The following is a 17,625-nucleotide window of genomic DNA, read 5'->3' as shown; positions in this document are numbered from 1 at the left end:
CCCCATAGAGACACTATAGTGACCCCATAGCAACCCCATAGTGACCCCATAGGGACCTCATACAGACCCCATAGCAACCCCATACAGACCCCATAGGGAGCCCATACAGACCCCATAGAGACACCATAGGGAGCCCATACTGACCCCATAGGGAGCCCATACTGACACCATACAGACCCCATAGTGACCCCATAGGGAACCCATAGAGACACTATAGTGACCCCATAGCGAGCCCATAGGGAACCCATACAGACCCCATAGCAACACCATAGAGACCCCATACAGAACCCATAGGGAGCCAGTAAGCAGCCCATACAGACCCCATACAGACCCCAGAGAGACCCCATAAGGAGCCCATACAGACCCCATAGTGACCCCATAGCGACCCCATAGGGAGCCCATAGCAACCCCATAGGGAGCCCATACTGACCCCATGGGGACCCCATAGGGAGCCCATACAAACCCCATAGTGACCCCACAGTGACCCACCCCATAGGGAGCCCATAACAACCCCATAGGGACCCCCATAGGGAGCCCATACAAACCCCATAGGGACCCCATAGGGAGCCAACAGGGAGACCATACAGACCCCATAGGGAGCCCATACAGACCCCATAGTGACCCCATAGGGAGCTAATAGAGACCCCATACAAACCCCATACAAACCCCATATATATATGTGACCCTATACATGACCCTATATGTAACCCCATGTGACCATATATATGACCCTATATGTGACCCTATACATGACCCCATACCTGCCATCCTCCCGCAATCTTCTGGATGAAGATCCCATATAACCCCATGTGACCCCATATGACCCCATATCTCACCCCATAGACCCCCATCGGACCCTATATAACCCCATAGGACCCTATATGTGACCCCATAGGACCCTATATGGCCCCATATGGCCCTATATGGCCCCATACCTGCCATCCTCCCGCAATCTTCTGGATGAAGATCCCATATAACCCCATATGACCCCATATAACCCCATATCTCACCCTATAGACCTCCATAGGACCCCATATAACCCCATAGAACCCTATATGTGACCCCATAGGACCCTATATGGCCCCATACCTGCCATCCTCCCGCGATCTTCTGGTTGAAGATCCCATATAACCCCATATAAACCCATATCTCACCCCATAGACCCCCACAGGACCCCATATAACCCCATAGGACCCCATAGGACCCTATATGGCCGTATATGGCCCCATACCTGCCATCCTCCCGCAATCTTCTGGATGAAGATCCCATATAACCCCATGTGACCCCATATAACCCCATATCTCACCCCATAGACCCCCACAGGACCCCATATAACCCTATAGGACCCTATATGTCACCCCATAGGACCCTATACGGCCCTATATGGCCCTATATGCCCCATACCTGCCATCCCCCCGTGATCTGCTGGTTGAAGATCCCATATAACCCCATGTGACCCCATATAACCCCATATCTCACCCCATAGACCCCCACAGGACCCCATAGAACCCCATAGGACCCTATATGGCCCCATACCTGCCATCCTCCCGCGATCTTCTGGTTGAAGATCCCATATAACCCCATATAAACCCATATCTCACCCCATAGACCCCCACAGGACCCCATATAACCCCATATAACCCCATAGGACCCTATATGACCCTATATGACCCTATATGGCCCCATACCTGCCATCCTCCCATGATCTTCTTGTTGAAGATCCCATATAACCCCATTTGACCCCATTTGACCCCATAGAACCCCATAGGACCCCATAGGACCCTATATGGCCCAATATGGCCCTATATGGCCCCATACCTGCCATCCTCCCGCGATCTTCTGGTTGAAAATCCCATATAACCCCATGTGACCCCATTTGACCCCATAGAACCCCATAGGACCCCATAGGACCCCATATAACCCCATAGGACCCTATATGTGACCCCATAGGACCCTATATGGCCCTATATGGCCCCATACCTGCCATCCTCCCGCAATCTTCTGGATGAAGATCCCATATAACCCCATATAACCCCATATGACCCCATATCTCACCCCATAGACCCCCATCGGACCCCATATAACCCCATAGGACCCCATAGGACCCTATATGACCCTATATGGCCCTATATGCCCCATACCTGCCATCCTCCCGCAATCTTCTTGTTGTAGATCCCATATAACCCCATGTGACCCCATATAACCCCATATCTCACCCCATAGACCCTCACAGGACACCATATAACCCCATAGGGCCCTATATGTGACCCCATAGGACCCTATATGACCCTATATGGCCCTATATGCCCCATACCTGCCATCCTCCCATGATCTGCTGGTTGAAGATCCCATATAACCCCATATGACCCCATATCTCACCCCATAGACCCCCATCGGACCCTATATAACCCCATAGGACCCTATATGTGACCCCATAGGACCCTATATGCCCCTATATGGCCCTATATGCCCCATACCTGCCATCCTCCCATGATCTGCTGGTTGAAGATCCCATATAACCCCATGTGACCCCATATAACCCCATATCTCACCCCATAGACCCCCATAGGACCCCATATAATGCCATGTGATCCTATACATGACCCTATATGGCCCTATATGGCCCCATACCTGCCATCCTCCCGTGATCTTCTGGTTGAAGATCCCATATAACCCCATATGACCCCATATAACCCCATATCTCACCCCATAGACCCCCACAGGACCCCATATAACCCCATAGGACCCTATATGTGACCCCATAGGACCCTATATGGCCCCATACCTGCCATCCTCCCGCGATCTTCTGGTTGAAGATCCCGAACTCGTAGCGGATCCCGTAACCGTACGCGGCCAGACCCAGCGTGGCCATGGAGTCCAGGAAGCACGCTGACATATGGGGTTATAGGGTTATAGGGTTATAGGGTTATGGGGTTATGGGGTTATAGGGGCAGTATGGGGTTATGGGGTTACAGGGGATATGGGGGGATATGGGGCAGACCCAGCGTGGCCATGGAGTCCAGGAAGCACGCTGACATATGGGGTTATAGGGTTATGGGGTTATAGGGGCAGTATGGGGTTATAGGGTATATAGGGTTATAGGGGCAGTATGGGGTTATGGGGTTATAGGGGATATGGGGGGATATGGGGCAGACCCAGCGTGGCCATCGAGTCCAGGAAGCACGCTGACATATGGGGTTATAGGGTTATGGGGTTACAGGGGCAGTATGGAGTTATGGGGTTATAGGGTTATAGGGTTATGGGGTTATAGGGGCAGTATGGGGTTATGGGGTTATAGGGCCACTATAGGGTTATGGGGTTACAGGGGATATGGGGGGATATGGGGCAGACCCAGCGTGGCCATCAAGTCCAGGAAGCACGCTGACATATGGGGTTATAGGGTTATGGGGTTATAGGGCCACTATGGGGTTACAGGGGCAGGATGGGGTTATAGGGTTATAGGGTTATGGGGTTATAGGGGATATGGGGGGGATATGGGGCAGACCCAGAGTGGCCATCGAGTCCAGGAAGCACGCTGACATATGGGGTTATAGGGTTATGAGGTTATAGGGGCAGTATGGGGTTATAGGGGCAGTATGGGGTTATGGGGTTATAGGGGATATGGGGCAGACCCAGCGTGGCCATCGAGTCCAGGAAGCACGCTGACATATGGGGTTATAGGGTTATAGGGGCAGTATGGGGTTATAGGGTCATTATGGGGTTTTGGGGGCATATGGGGTTGTGGGGGGGATATGGGAGTATATGGGGGGATATGGGGTTATGGGGTTATAGGGTCATTACGGGTTTATAGGGTCAGTATGGGGTTATGGGGTTATAGGGTTAATATGGGGTTATAGGTTCTTTATGGGGTTATGGGGGGATATGGTGTTATGGGGTTATAGGGTCTTTATGGGGTTATAGGGTCTTTATGGGGTTAGAGGTTCAGTATGGGGTTATAGGGTCATTATGGGGTTATAGGGTCATTATGGGTTTATAGGGTCTTTATGGGGTTATAGGGTCTTTATGGGGTTATGGGGTTAATATGGGGTTATAGGATCATTATGGGGTTATAGGGTCTTTATGGGGTTATAGGATCATTATGGGGTTATAGGGTCATTATGGGGTTATAGAGTCATTATGGGGCTATAGGGTCATAATGGGGCTATAGGGTCTTTATGGGGCTATAGGGTCTTTATGGGGTTATAGGGTCATTATGGGGTTATAGGGTCTTTATGGGGTTATAGGGTCATTATGGGGTCATTATGGGGTTATAGGGTCTTTATGGGGCTATAGGGTCATTATGGGGTTATAGGGTCTTTATGGGGTTACAGGGTCATTATGGGGTTATAGGGTCTTTATGGGGTTACAGGGTCATTATGGGGTCATAGGGTCATTATGGGGTTATAGGATCATTATGGGGTTATAGGTTCCTTATGGGGTTATAGGGTCATTATGGGGTTATAGGATATTTATGGGGTTATAGGGTTAATATGGGGTTGTAGGTTCCTTATGGGGTTATGGGGTTATAGGGTCATTATGGGGTCATACGGTCTTTATGGGGCTATAGGGTCATTATGGGGTTATAGGGTCATTATGGGGCTATAGGGTCTTTATGGGGCTATAGGGTCATTATGGGGTTATAGGGTCATTATGGGGTTATAGGGTCTTTATGGGGTTATAGGGTCTTTATGGGGTCATTATGAGGTTATAGGGTCTTTATGGGGTTATAGGGTCATTATGGGGTCAATATGGGGCTATAGGGTCTTTATGGTGTTATAGGGTCTTTATGGGGTCATTATGGGGTTATAGGGTCTTTATGGGGTTATAGGGTCTTTATGGGGTCATTATGGGGTTATAGGGTCTTTATGGGGTCATTATGGGGTTATAGGGTCTTTATGAGGTTATAGGGTCTTTATGGGGTCATTATGGGGTTATAGGGTCTTTATGGGGTCATTATGGGGTTACAGGGTCATTATGGGGTTATAGGGTCATTATGGGGTTACAGGGTCATTATGGGGTTATAGGGTCATTATGGGGTGTCCCCCACCTGCCAGTCTCCCCAGTCCCCCATTTCCCAGCCCGGCGTCCTCCTCGATCTCCTGCAGCTCCTCCATGTCCAGGCCCAGCTGGGGGGGAACAGCAGCGTCAGCCCCACAGCCGCCCCATAGTGACCCATAACCCCCAAAGCCACCCCATAGCGCCCCATAGCACCCCATAGCCACCCCATAGCGCCCCATAGTGACCCACAGCCGCCCCATAGCGACCCATAGTGACCCACAGCCACCCCATAGCAACCCATAGACCCCATAGCCACCCCATATCGCCCCATAGCGCCACCCCATAGCCACCCCATAGCGCCCCATAGGACCCCATAGCGCCCCATAGCCACCCCATAGCGCCCCATAGCACCCCATAGTGCACCATAGCACCCCATAGCACCCCATAGACCCCATAGCCACCCCGTAGCGCCCCATAGCCACCCCATAGCCACCCCATAGCACCCCATAGCGCACCATAGCGACCCATAGCCACCCCATAGCGACCCACATCCACCCCATAGCCCCCATAGCAACCCCACAGCCACCCCATAGCACCCCATAGCGACCCACAGCCACCTCATATCCCCCCCATAGCCCTCTATAACCCCCAACAGCTCCCCATAGCCCCCATAACCTCCCATAGACCCCATAGAACCCCACAGCCACCCCAGAGACACCATAGCCACCCCATAGCGCCCCATAGCACCCCATAGCCACTCCATAGACCCCATAGCGACCCACAGCCACCCCATAGCACCCCATAGCCACCCCATAGCACCCCATAGCGTCCCATAGCCCCCATAATCCCCCCATAGACCCCATAGCTCCCCATAACCCCCATAGCCCCCATAGTCCCCCATGTCCACCCATAGCCTCCCCATAGCCCCCATATCCCCCTGCCCCCCATAACCCGCCAACAGCCCCCCACAGTCCCCAGAGCCCCTCAACAGCCCCCCCATAGCCCCATATCCACCCATAGCCTCCCCATAGCCCCCCATTTCTCCCCCTATTCCCCCCCAATACCCCCCTGCCCCCTATATCCTCCCAATACCCCCATATCTCCCCCCTATTCCCCCGAACAACCCCATATCTCCCCTCATATCCCCCATATCTTACTCCATCCGCCCCCAATACCCTCCCCACCCCTATATCCCCCCATATCCCCCCCAAACCCCCCATATCCCCCATATCTCACTCCATACGCCCCTCCCACCCCCACATCCCCCCAATACCCCCATAGCCCCTATATCTTACTCCATCCCCCCCCAATACCCTCCCCACCCCTATATGCCCCCATATCCCCCCAATACCCCCATATCTCACTCCATACCCCCACACACCCTCCATATCCCCCCAATACCCCCCCACATCTCCCCCCATATCCCCCCAATACCCTCCCCACCCCTATATCCCCCCATACCCACCCCAAACAACCCCGATTTTGCCCCCCACCCCCCATATCCACTCCAAACACCCCCATATCCCCTATATATTACTCCATTCCCCCCTAACACCCCACATATCCCCCCAATACCCCCATATATCCCCCCATATCCCCCATATCTCACCCCATATCCCCCATATCTCACCCCATATCCCCCCCAATACCCTCCTCACCCCCATATTCCCCCATATCCCCCATATCTCACCCCATATCCCCCCCAATACCCTCCCCACCCCTATATCCCCCCATATCCCCCCCAACCCCATCCTATTTTGCCCCCAACCCCCCATATCCCCCCCAAACTCCCCCTTATCCCCTATATCTTACTCCACTCCCCCCTAACACCCCCCATATCCCCCCAATACCCCCATATCCCCCATATCTTACTCCATTCCCCCCCAATACCCTCCCCACCCCTATATGCCCCCATATCCCCCATATCTCACCCCATATCCCCCCAATACCCCCATATCTTACTCCATTCCCCCCCAATACCCCCATATCTCCCCCATATCCCCCATATCTCTCCCCATATCCCCCCAATACCCCCATATCCCCCATATCTTACTCCATTCCCCCCCAATACCCTCCCCACCCCCCATATCCCCCCCAAACCCCCCCCTATCCCCCCAATCCCCCCCCTGGTACCCCCATATCCCCCCAATACCCCCATATCCTCCCAATACTCCCATTATCTCCCCCAATACCCCCATATCTCCCCCCATATCCCCCATATCTCCCCCTATATCCCCCCCAATACCCTCCCCACCCCCATATCCCCCCCCATATCCCCCATATCTCCCCCCATATCCCCCATATCTCACCCCATATCCCCCCCAATACCCTCCCCACTCCCTATATCCCCCCATATCCCCCATATCTCCCCCCATATCCCCCATATCTCACCCCATATCCCCCATATCTCCCCCCATATCCCCCCAATACCCCCATATCCCCTATATCTTACTCCATCCCCCCCAATACCCTCCCCACCCCTATATGCCCCCATATCCCCCCAATACCCCCATATCCCCCATATCTCACCCCATATCCCCCCAATACCCTCCCCACCCCCATATCCCCCATATCTCCCCCCATATCCCCCCAATACCCTCCCCACCCCCATATCCCCCATATCTCCCCCATATCCCCCATATCTCCCCCCATATCCCCCCAATACCCTCCCCACCCCCATATCCCCCACATCTCCTCCCATTCCCCCCCAATACCTCTCCCAACCCCATATCCCCCCAATACCCCCAAATCCCCCATATCTCACCCCATATCCCCCCCAATACCCTCCCCACCCCTATATCCCCCCATATCCCCTATATTCCCCCATATCCCCTATACCTTACTCCATTCCCCCCCAATACCCTCCTCACCCCTATTATCCCCCCATACCCACCCCATATCCCCCCCCATTTTGCCTCCCCATCCCCCCCACCCCCTATACCCCCTCAATACCCCCATATCTCCCCCCATATCCCCTATATCTCACCCCATACCCCCCCAATACCCCTCCCATCCCCCATATCCCCCCAATACCCCCATATCTCACTCCATACACCCACACACCCTCCATATCCCCCCAATACCTCCCCACATCTCCCCCCATATCCCCCCAATACCCCCACATCCCCCCCCATATCCCCCCCAATACCCTCCCCACCCCCTATATCCCCCCATATCCCCCATATCTCCCCCCATATCCCCCATATCTCACCCCATATCCCCCCATATCCACCCCATATCCCCCATACCTCACCCCATATCCACCCCAATACCCTCCCAACCGCCATATCCCCCCATATCCTCCCCCATATCCCCCCAATACCCTCCCCACCCCTATATCCCCCCATACCCACCCCAAACAACCCCGATTTTGCCCCCCACCCCCATATCCCCTCCAAACACCCCCATATCCCCTATATATTACTCCATTCCCCCCTAACACCCCACATATCCCCCCAATACCCCCATATATCCCCCCATATCCCCCATATCTCACCCCATATCCCCCATATCTCACCCCATATCCCCCCCAATACCCTCCCCACCCCTATATCCCCCATATCCCCTATATCTCACCCCATATCCCCCCCAATACCCTCCCCACCCCTATATCCCCCCATATCCCCCCCAACCCCATCCTATTTTGCCCCCAACCCCCCATCTCCCCCCCAAACTCCCCCTTATCCCCTATATCTTACTCCACTCCCCCCTAACACCCCCCATATCCCCCCAATACCCCCATATCCCCCATATCTTACTCCATTCCCCCCCAATACCCTCCCCACCCCTATATGCCCCCATATCCCCCCATATCTCCCCCATATCCCCCATATCTCACCCCATATCCCCCCAATACCCCCATATCTTACTCCATTCCCCCCCAATACCCCCATATCTCCCCCCATATCCCCCATATCTCTCCCCATATCCCCCCAATCCCCCCATATCCCCCATATCTTACTCCATTCCCCCCCAATACCCTCCCCACCCCCCATATCCCCCCCCAAACCCCCCCATATCCCCCCAATCCCCCACCTGGTACCCCCATATCCCCCCAATACCCCCATATCCCCCCAATACTCCCATATCCCCCCAATACTCCCATTATATCCCCCAATACCCCCATATCTCCCCCCATATCCCCCATATCCCCCATATCCCCCATATCCCCCTATATCCCCCCTATATCCCCCCATATCCCCCCACACCCCCCATATCCCCCATATCCCCCCATATCCCCCACACCCCCCATATCCCCCCATATCCCCCATATCCCCCCACACCCCCCATACCTGGTACACGGCCTCGTCGCAGGAGCTCTGCAGCCCCAGGTTGATCATGGTGTTCTGCAGCGTGCGGCCCATGTAGAACTCCAGCGACAGGTAATAGATGCGCTATGGGGACACGGGAAGGGCAGCTCAGATGGCGCCCCATAGCGCCCTATAGAGCCCTATAGAGCCCCATAGCGCCCTATAGAGCCCTAAAGAGCCCCAAAGAACCCCATAGCACCCCATAGAGCCCCATAACGCCCTATAGAGCCCCACAGCGCCCTATAGAACCCCATAGCGCCCTATAGAGACCCATAGCGCCCTATAGAGCCCCATAGAGCCCTATAGAGCTCCACTGAGCCCTAAAGAGCCCCATAGAACCCCATAGCACCCTATAGAGACCCATAGCGCCCTATAGAGCCCCATAGAGTCCTATAGAGCCCTAAAGAGCCCCATAGCACCCTATAGAGCCCCATAGTGCCCTATAGAGCCCCATAGCACCCTATAGAGCCCCATAGTGCCCTATAGAACCCTATAGAGCCCTATAGAGCCCCATAGCGCCCTATAGAGCCCCATAGAGTCCTATAGAGCCCTAAAGAGCCCCAAAGAACCCCATAGCACCCCATAGAGCCCCATAGAGCCCTATAGAGCCCTATAGAGTCCCATAATGCCCCATAGAGCCCCATAGAGCCCTATAGAGCTCCACTAAGCCCTAAAGAGCCCCATAGAACCCCATAGCGCCCCATAGAACCCCATAGCGCCCCAGAGAACCCCATAGCGCCCTATAGAGACCCATAGCGCCCTATAGAGCCTCATAGAACCCCATGGCGCCCTATAGAGACCCATAGCACCCTAAAGAGCCCCACAGAACCCCATAGAGCCCTATAGAGACCCATAGCGCCCTATAGAGCCCCACAGTGCCCTATAGAGCCCCATAGAGCCCCATAGAACCCCATAGCGCCCTATAGAGCCCCATAGTGCCCTATAGAGCCCCATAGCGCCCTAAAGAGCCCCACAGAACCCCATAGAGCCCTATAGAGCTCCATTGAGCCCTAAAGAGCCCCATAGCACCCTATAGAGCCCCATAGAGCCCTATAGAGACCTAAATAGCCCCAAAGAACCTCATAGCACCCCACAGAGCCCCATAACGCCCCATAGAGCCCCATAGAGCCCTACAGAGCCCTAAAGAGCCCCAAAGAACCCATAGCACCCCATAGAGCCCCATAGAGCCCTATAGAGACCTAAATAGCCCCAAAGAACCTCATAGCACCCCACAGAGCCCCATAACGCCCCATAGAGCCCCATAGAGCCCTACAGAGCCCTAAAGAGCCCCAAAGAACCCATAGCACCCCATAGAGCCCCATAACGCCCCATAGAGCCCTATAGAGCCCTATAGAGTCCCATAATGCCCCATAGAGCCCCATAGAGCTCCACTAAGCCCTAAAGAGCCCCATAGAACCCCATAGCGCCCCAGAGAACCCCATAGCGCCCTATAGAGACCCATAGCGCCCTATAGAGCCCCATAGAGCCCTATAGAGCCTCATAGAACCCCATGGCGCCCTATAGAGACCCATAGTGCACTATAGAGCCCCATAGTGCCCTATAGAGCCCCATAGAGCCCTATAGAGTCCTAAAGAGCCCCATAGAACCCCATAGCACCCCATAGAGCCCCATAACGCCCCATAGAGCCCTATAGAGCTCCACTAAGCCCTAAAGAGCCCCATAGAACCCCATAGCGCCCCATAGAACCCCATAGCACCCTATAGAGCCCCATAGCGCCCTATAGAGCCCCATAGCGCCCTATAGAACCCCATAGCGCCCTATAGAGACCCATAGCGCCCTATAGAGCCCCATAGAGCCCTACAGAGCTCCACTGAGCCCTAAAGAGCCCCATAGCACCCTATAGAGCCCCATAGCGCCCTATAGAGCCCCATAGAGCCCTATAGAGCCCTAAAGACCCACATAGCACTCCATAGAGCCCCATAACGCTCCATAGCGCCCCATAGAGCTCTATAGAGCTCCACTGAGCCCTAAAGAGCCCCATAGAACCCCATAGCGCCCTATAGAGACCCATAGCGCCCTATAGTGCCCCATAGAGCCCTATAGAGCCCTAAAGAGCCCGATAGAACCCCATAGCGCCCTATAGAGCCCCATAGCGCCCTATAGAGCCCCATAGAGCCCTATAGAGCCCCATAGAGCCCTAAAGAGCCCCATAGAACCCCATAGAGCCCTATAGAGCCCTAAAGAGCCCCATAGAACCCCATAGCGCCCTACAGAGCCCCATAGAGCCCTAAAGAGACCCATAGAACCCCGTAGCGCCCTATAGAGCCCTAAAGAGCCCCGTAGCGCCCCATAGAGCCCTAAAGAGACCCATAGAACCCCACAGTGCCCTATAGAGCCCCATAGAGCTCCACTGAGCCCTATAGAGCCCCACAGAACCCCATAGCACCCTATAGAGCAGCACAGGGCAGTGGGATCCCATAGAGCTCAATGGTGGCCCCACAGCGCCCCCCTATGGGTCACACTGCTTCAACGGCATCCCACCTGACCCCACAGCCCCATAGAGCCACATAGAGCCCCCCCATATCTCCCCCATATCCCCCCATACCCCCTATATGACTCCATATCACCCCCAGTACCCCCCTATATGACCCCATATCCCTCCATATCCCCCCCATATGACCCCATAACCCCCCCCATACACCCCATATGACCCCATATCCCCCCCATATGACCCTATACCCCCCCTATAACCCCACCTTGGGGTCCTTCTTGTAGTAGTGCTGCTGTGTCCACAGCCACCTCCCCATATCCCCCCATATCCCCCTTATTGACCCCATATCCCCCCATATCCCCCTTATTGACCCCATATCCCCATATATCCCCCTTATTGACCCCATATCCCCATATATCCCCCCCCGTACCCCCCTATATGACCCCTTATCCCCCCCATATCCCCCAAAACCCCCCTATATGACCCTAGATCCCCCCATATCCCCCTTACTGACCCCATATCCCCCCCGTACCCCCCTATATGACCCCTTATCCCCCCCATATCCCCCCAAAACCCCCTATATGACCCTAGATCCCCCCATATCCCCCTTATTGACCCCATATCCCCCCCGTACCCCCCTATATGACCCCTTATCCCCCCCATATCCCCCCAAAACCCCCCTATATGACCCTAGATCCCCCCATATCCCCCTTATTGACCCCATATCCCCCCCGTACCCCCTATATGACCCCTTATCCCTCCCATATCCCCCCAATATCACCCTATATGACCTTAGATCCCCCCATATCTCCCTTATTGACCCCATATCCCCCCCGTACCCCCCCATATGACCCCTTATCCCCCCCATATCCCCCCAATATCACCCTATATGACCTTAGATCCCCCCATATTCCCTTTATTGACCCCATATCCCCCCCATATAATCTCATATCCTCCCCATATCCCCCATACCCCCCCTATAACCCCACCTTGGGGTCCTTCTCGTAGTAGTGCTGCTGTGTCTGCAGCCACCTCCCCATATCCCCCCAGTACCCCCCCATAAACCCCCATATCCCCCCTGTCCCCCCATACCCCCCCAGTACCCCCTTATATGACCCCATATCCCCCCAATACCCCCCTAAATGGCACCATATCCCCCCATACCCCCCCAGTACCCCCCTATATGACCCCATATCTGCCCCATACTACCCAGAACTCCCCCAATATGACGCCATATCCCCCAGTTTCCCCCTATACGACCCCATATCACCCCCATATCCCGCCATACCCCCCAGTACACCCCTATATGACCCATAAACCCCATATCCCCCCAGTACCCCCCTATATGACACCATATCCCCCCAGTACCCCCCTATATGACAACATATACCCCATATCCCCCCAGTACCCCGCTATATGACCCCATATCCCCCCAGTACCCCCCTATATGACCCCATATCCCCCCAGTACCCCCCTATATGATCCCAAATCTCCCCCTTATCCTCCCAAATCCCCCCAGTACCGCCCTATATGACCCCGTATCTCCCCAGTTCCACCCCTATATGACCTCATATCCCCCCCACATGACCCCATATCCTCCCCATATCCCCCCAGTACCCTCCTATATGACCTCATATCCCCCCATATCCTCTCCACATCCCCCAGTACCCCCCAATATGACCCCATATCCCCCCAGTACCCCCCAATATGACCCCATATCCCCCCAGTACCCCCCTATATGATCCCAAATCCCCCCCATATCCCCCCAAACCCCCCCAGTACTGCCCTATATGACCCCATATTCTCCCCATATGACCCCAGTACCCCCCTATATGACCCCATATCCCCCCAATACCCCCCTATATGACCCCATATCCCCCCCATATGACCCCATATCCCCCTATACCCCTCTATAACCCCACCTTGGGGTCCTTCTCATAGTAGTACTGCTGTGTCTGCAGCCACCTCCCCATATCCCCCCAGTACCCCCCCATAACCCCCATATCCCCCCCTATCCCCCTAGTACCCCCCCTACACGACCTCATAACCCCCATATCCCCCCCATAACCCCCCCATATGACCCCTCACCCCCCCCATATCCCCCCATACCCTCCTAAATGACACCATATCCTCCCCATACCCCCCTATATGACCCTAAATCCCCCAATATCCCCCCCATATGACCCAATACCCCTCCCATACACCCCATATGACCCCATATCCCCCCTCATATGACCCCATATACCCCCAGTACCTCCCTACATGACCCCATATCCCCCCCATATGACCCCATATCCCCCCAGTACCCCCCTATATGACCCCATATCCCCTCAGTTCCCCCTATATCCCCCAGTACCCCCCTATATGACCCCATATCCCCCCTATACCCCCCTATAACCCCACCCTGGGGTCCTTCTCATAGTAGTGCTGCTGTGTCCGCAGCCACCTCCCCATACCCCCTCAGTTCCTCCCTATATAACCCCCATATCCCCCCTAGTACCCCCCCTACACAACCTCATAACCCCCATATACCCCCATAACCCCCCCATATGACCCCTCACCCCCCCAAATCCCCCCATACCCCCCTAAATGACCCCATATATCCCCGTACCCCCCTATATGACCCCATACCCCTCCCATACACCCCATATGTCCAAATATCCCCCCCATATCCCCCCATACCCCCCTATAACCCCACCTTGGGGTCCTTCTCGTAGTAGTGCTGCTGTGTCCTCAGCCACCTCCCCATATCCCCCCAGTACCCCCCTATATGACCCCATATCCCCCCATATGACCCCATACCCCCCCATACACCCCCATATGACACCATATCCCCCCTATATGACCCCATATCCCACCATACCCCCCCCATATCCCCCCTATATGACCCCATACCCCCCCATTTCCCCCCCCATCCCCCCCTATCCCCCCACCTTGGGGTCCTTCTCGTAGTAGTGCTGCTGTGTCCTCAGCCACCTCCCCATATCCCCCCAGTACCCCCCCATATGACCCCATATCCCCCCCCATACACCCCCATATGACCCATACCCCCTCATATGACCCCATATCCCCCCAAAACCTCCCTATATGACCCCATATCCCCCCATATGACCCCATACCCCCCCATACCCCCCCATATGACCCCATATCCCCCCTATATGACCCCATATCCCACCATACCCCCCATATCCCCCCTATATGACCCCATAGCCCCCCATTTCCCCCCCATCCCCCCCCTATCCCCCCACCTTGGGGTCCTTCTCGTAGTAGTGCTGCTGTGTCCTCAGCCACCCCCCCATATCCCCCCAGTACCCCCCTATATGACCCCATATCCCCCCCATATCCCCCCCATATGACCCCATATCCCCCCATACACCCCCATATGACCCCATATCCCACCATACCCCCCCATATCCCCCCCATATGACCCCATATCCCCCCCATATGACCCCATACCCCCCCCATACCCCCCCCATAACCCCACCTTGGGGTCCTTCTCGTAGTAGTGCTGCTGTGTCCTCAGCCACCCCCCCATATCCCCCCAGTACCCCCCTATATGACCCCATATCCCCCCAGTACCCCCCCATATGACCCCATATCCCCCCCATATGACCCCATACCCCCCCCCATACCCCCCCTATCCCCCCACCTTGGGGTCCTTCTCGTAGTAGTGCTGCTGTGTCCGCAGCCACCTCCCCATATCCCCCCAGTACCCGCCTATATGACCCCATACCCCCCCATATGACCCCATATCCCCCCATATCCTCCCCATATGACCCCATATCCCCCCTATATGACCCCATACCCCCCCATATGACCCCATACCCCCCCCATACCTCCCCTATCCCCCCACCTTGGGGTCCTTCTCGTAGTAGTGCTGCTGTGTCCTCAGCCACCTCCCCATATCCCCCCAGTACCCCCCCATATCCCCCCATATGACCCCATACCCCCCTATCCCCCCACCTTGGGGTCCTTCTAATAGTAGTGCTGCTGTGTCCTCAACCACCTCCCCATATCCCCCTCATATCCCCCCATATCCCCCCAGTACCCCCCCATATGACTCCATATCCCCCCAGTACCCCCCTATATGACCCCATATCCCCCCTATATGACCCCATACCCCCCCATATGACCCCATATCCCCCCATATGACCCATACCCCCCCATATGACCCCATACCCCCCCCATACCTCCCCTATCCCCCCACCTTGGGGTCCTTCTCGTAGTAGTGCTGCTGTGTCCTCAGCCACCTCCCCATATCCCCCCAGTACCCCCCTATATGACCCCATATCCCCCCAGTACCCCCCCATATGACTCCATATCGCCCCAGTACCCCCCTATATGACCCCATATCCCACCATATCCCCCCAGTACCCCCTATATGACCCCATATCCTCCCAGTACCCCCCCCCTATATGACCCCATACCCCCCTATCCCCCCACCTTGGGGTCCTTCTCGTAGTAGTGCTGCTGTGTCCTCAGCCACCTCCCCATATCCCCCCCATATGACCCCATATCCCCCCATACACCCCCATATGACCCCATATCCCCCCATACACCCCCATATGACCCCATATCCCACCATACCCCCCCATATCCCCCCCATATGATCCCATATCCCCCCCATATGACCCCATATCCCCTATACCCCCCTATCCCCCCACCTTGGGGTCCTTCTCGTAGTAGTGCTGCTGTGTCCACAGCCACCTCCCCATATCCCACCAGTACCCCCCCATAAACCCCCATATCCCCCCTGTCCCCCCATACTCCCCAGTACCCCCCTATATGACCCCATATCCCCCCCATATGACCCCATACCCCTCCCATACACCCCCATATGACCCCATATCCCTCCCCATACCTCCCCCCATCCCCCCACCTTGGGGTCCTTCTCGTAGTAGTGCTGCTGTGTCCGCAGCCACCTCCCCACCAGGTGGTCTCTCACGGTGTGGGCCAGCGCCATGTAATAGTCCCGGCTGGTGGCCACATTCCGGTCCTTGACCAGCGTGAAGTGCAGGTGCCGGTTGAAGCCCTTCTTCAGCTCCGACACGTTCTCGGCTCCGGCCAAACCCCGGACGCTGATTTGTTTCCTCTTCTCGTGGTCAGACAGAGGCCGAGACATCGTCAATGGGGGGTTTGGGGGGTCTCGAGTGGGGATTAAAGGGGTCTAATGGGGTAATAAAGGGACCTTTGGGGGTCTAATGGGGTAATAAAGGGACCTTGGGGGTCTAATGGGGTCCTCTGGGGGACCGGAGGGGTCCTGAAGGGGCCTTGGGGGGTCCAATGGGGTCCTGAAGGGACCTCGAGGGTCTAATGGGGTCCTAAAGGGACTTTGGGGGGTCTAATGGGGTCCCAAAGGGACCTTGAGGGTCTAATGGGGTCCTCTGGGGGACCGGAGGGGTCCTGAAGGGACCTTGGGGGGTCTAATGGGGTCCTAAAGGGACCTTGGGGGGTCTAATGGGGTCCTGAAGGGACCTTGGGGGGTCTAATGGGGTCCTAAAGGGACCTTGGGGTCTAACTGGTTCCTTTGGGGGACCGGAGGGGTCTTAAAGGGACCGCGGGGTCTTAAAGGGAGCGGAGGGGTCTCTTAAAGGGACCGCGGGGGTCCTTGGGGGGGGGGTCGGAGCGTTGGGGGGAGCCCTGGGTTGGATTAGAGGGAGGCGGTGGGGGCAGCGCCCCGCGGACTAAGAGCTCCCGGCTCATGAATATTCATGAGGCCCCCCCTCGGGGGGGGGAGGCGTGGCGTGGGTAGTTCCCCCCCCACACACACACCGGGTTTGGGGGGGGGGGGGGGGGGCAAGTGGGGGGTTCCGGGGGGGCCGACTCACAGAGCCCCATTCACAACGCACGGGGTGATGCTCATAT

General features: G+C 55.8%; 1 protein-coding gene across 7 annotated transcripts in view; it reads right to left on the bottom strand.

The window, feature by feature from the left end:
- PYGM (glycogen phosphorylase, muscle associated) overlaps nt 1-17,405 on the bottom strand; it is a 75,255-nt gene extending 57,850 nt beyond the window's left edge. For 2 of the 7 annotated variants that reach the window (XM_085534687.1, XM_085534691.1), the window contains exons 1-4: nt 16,640-17,404; nt 9,291-9,392; nt 5,048-5,126; nt 2,786-2,889 (exon numbers count right to left, since the gene is read on the bottom strand). In XM_085534687.1, the coding sequence (XP_085390813.1) occupies nt 2,786-2,889; nt 5,048-5,126; nt 9,291-9,392; nt 16,640-16,882 (528 nt within the window). In that variant the 5' untranslated portion in view covers nt 16,883-17,404. Of the gene's footprint in view, nt 1-761; nt 825-2,785; nt 2,890-5,047; nt 5,127-9,290; nt 9,393-16,639 lie in introns of those variants that run through there. The other 5 variants (XM_085534689.1, XM_085534688.1, XM_085534692.1 and 2 more) reach the window with 4 other exon arrangements.
- Nucleotides 17,406-17,625: the final 220 nt, after the last annotated feature.

The sequence above is a fragment of the Coturnix japonica genome, unplaced genomic scaffold (assembly GCF_054131305.1).
Source record: "Coturnix japonica strain WE unplaced genomic scaffold, WE-NBRP24 Scf096, whole genome shotgun sequence".
Lineage (NCBI taxonomy): Eukaryota > Metazoa > Chordata > Aves > Galliformes > Phasianidae > Coturnix > Coturnix japonica.
The sequence above is the reverse complement of the archived record's forward strand: the minus strand, read 5'-3'. Positions and strand labels throughout refer to the sequence as shown.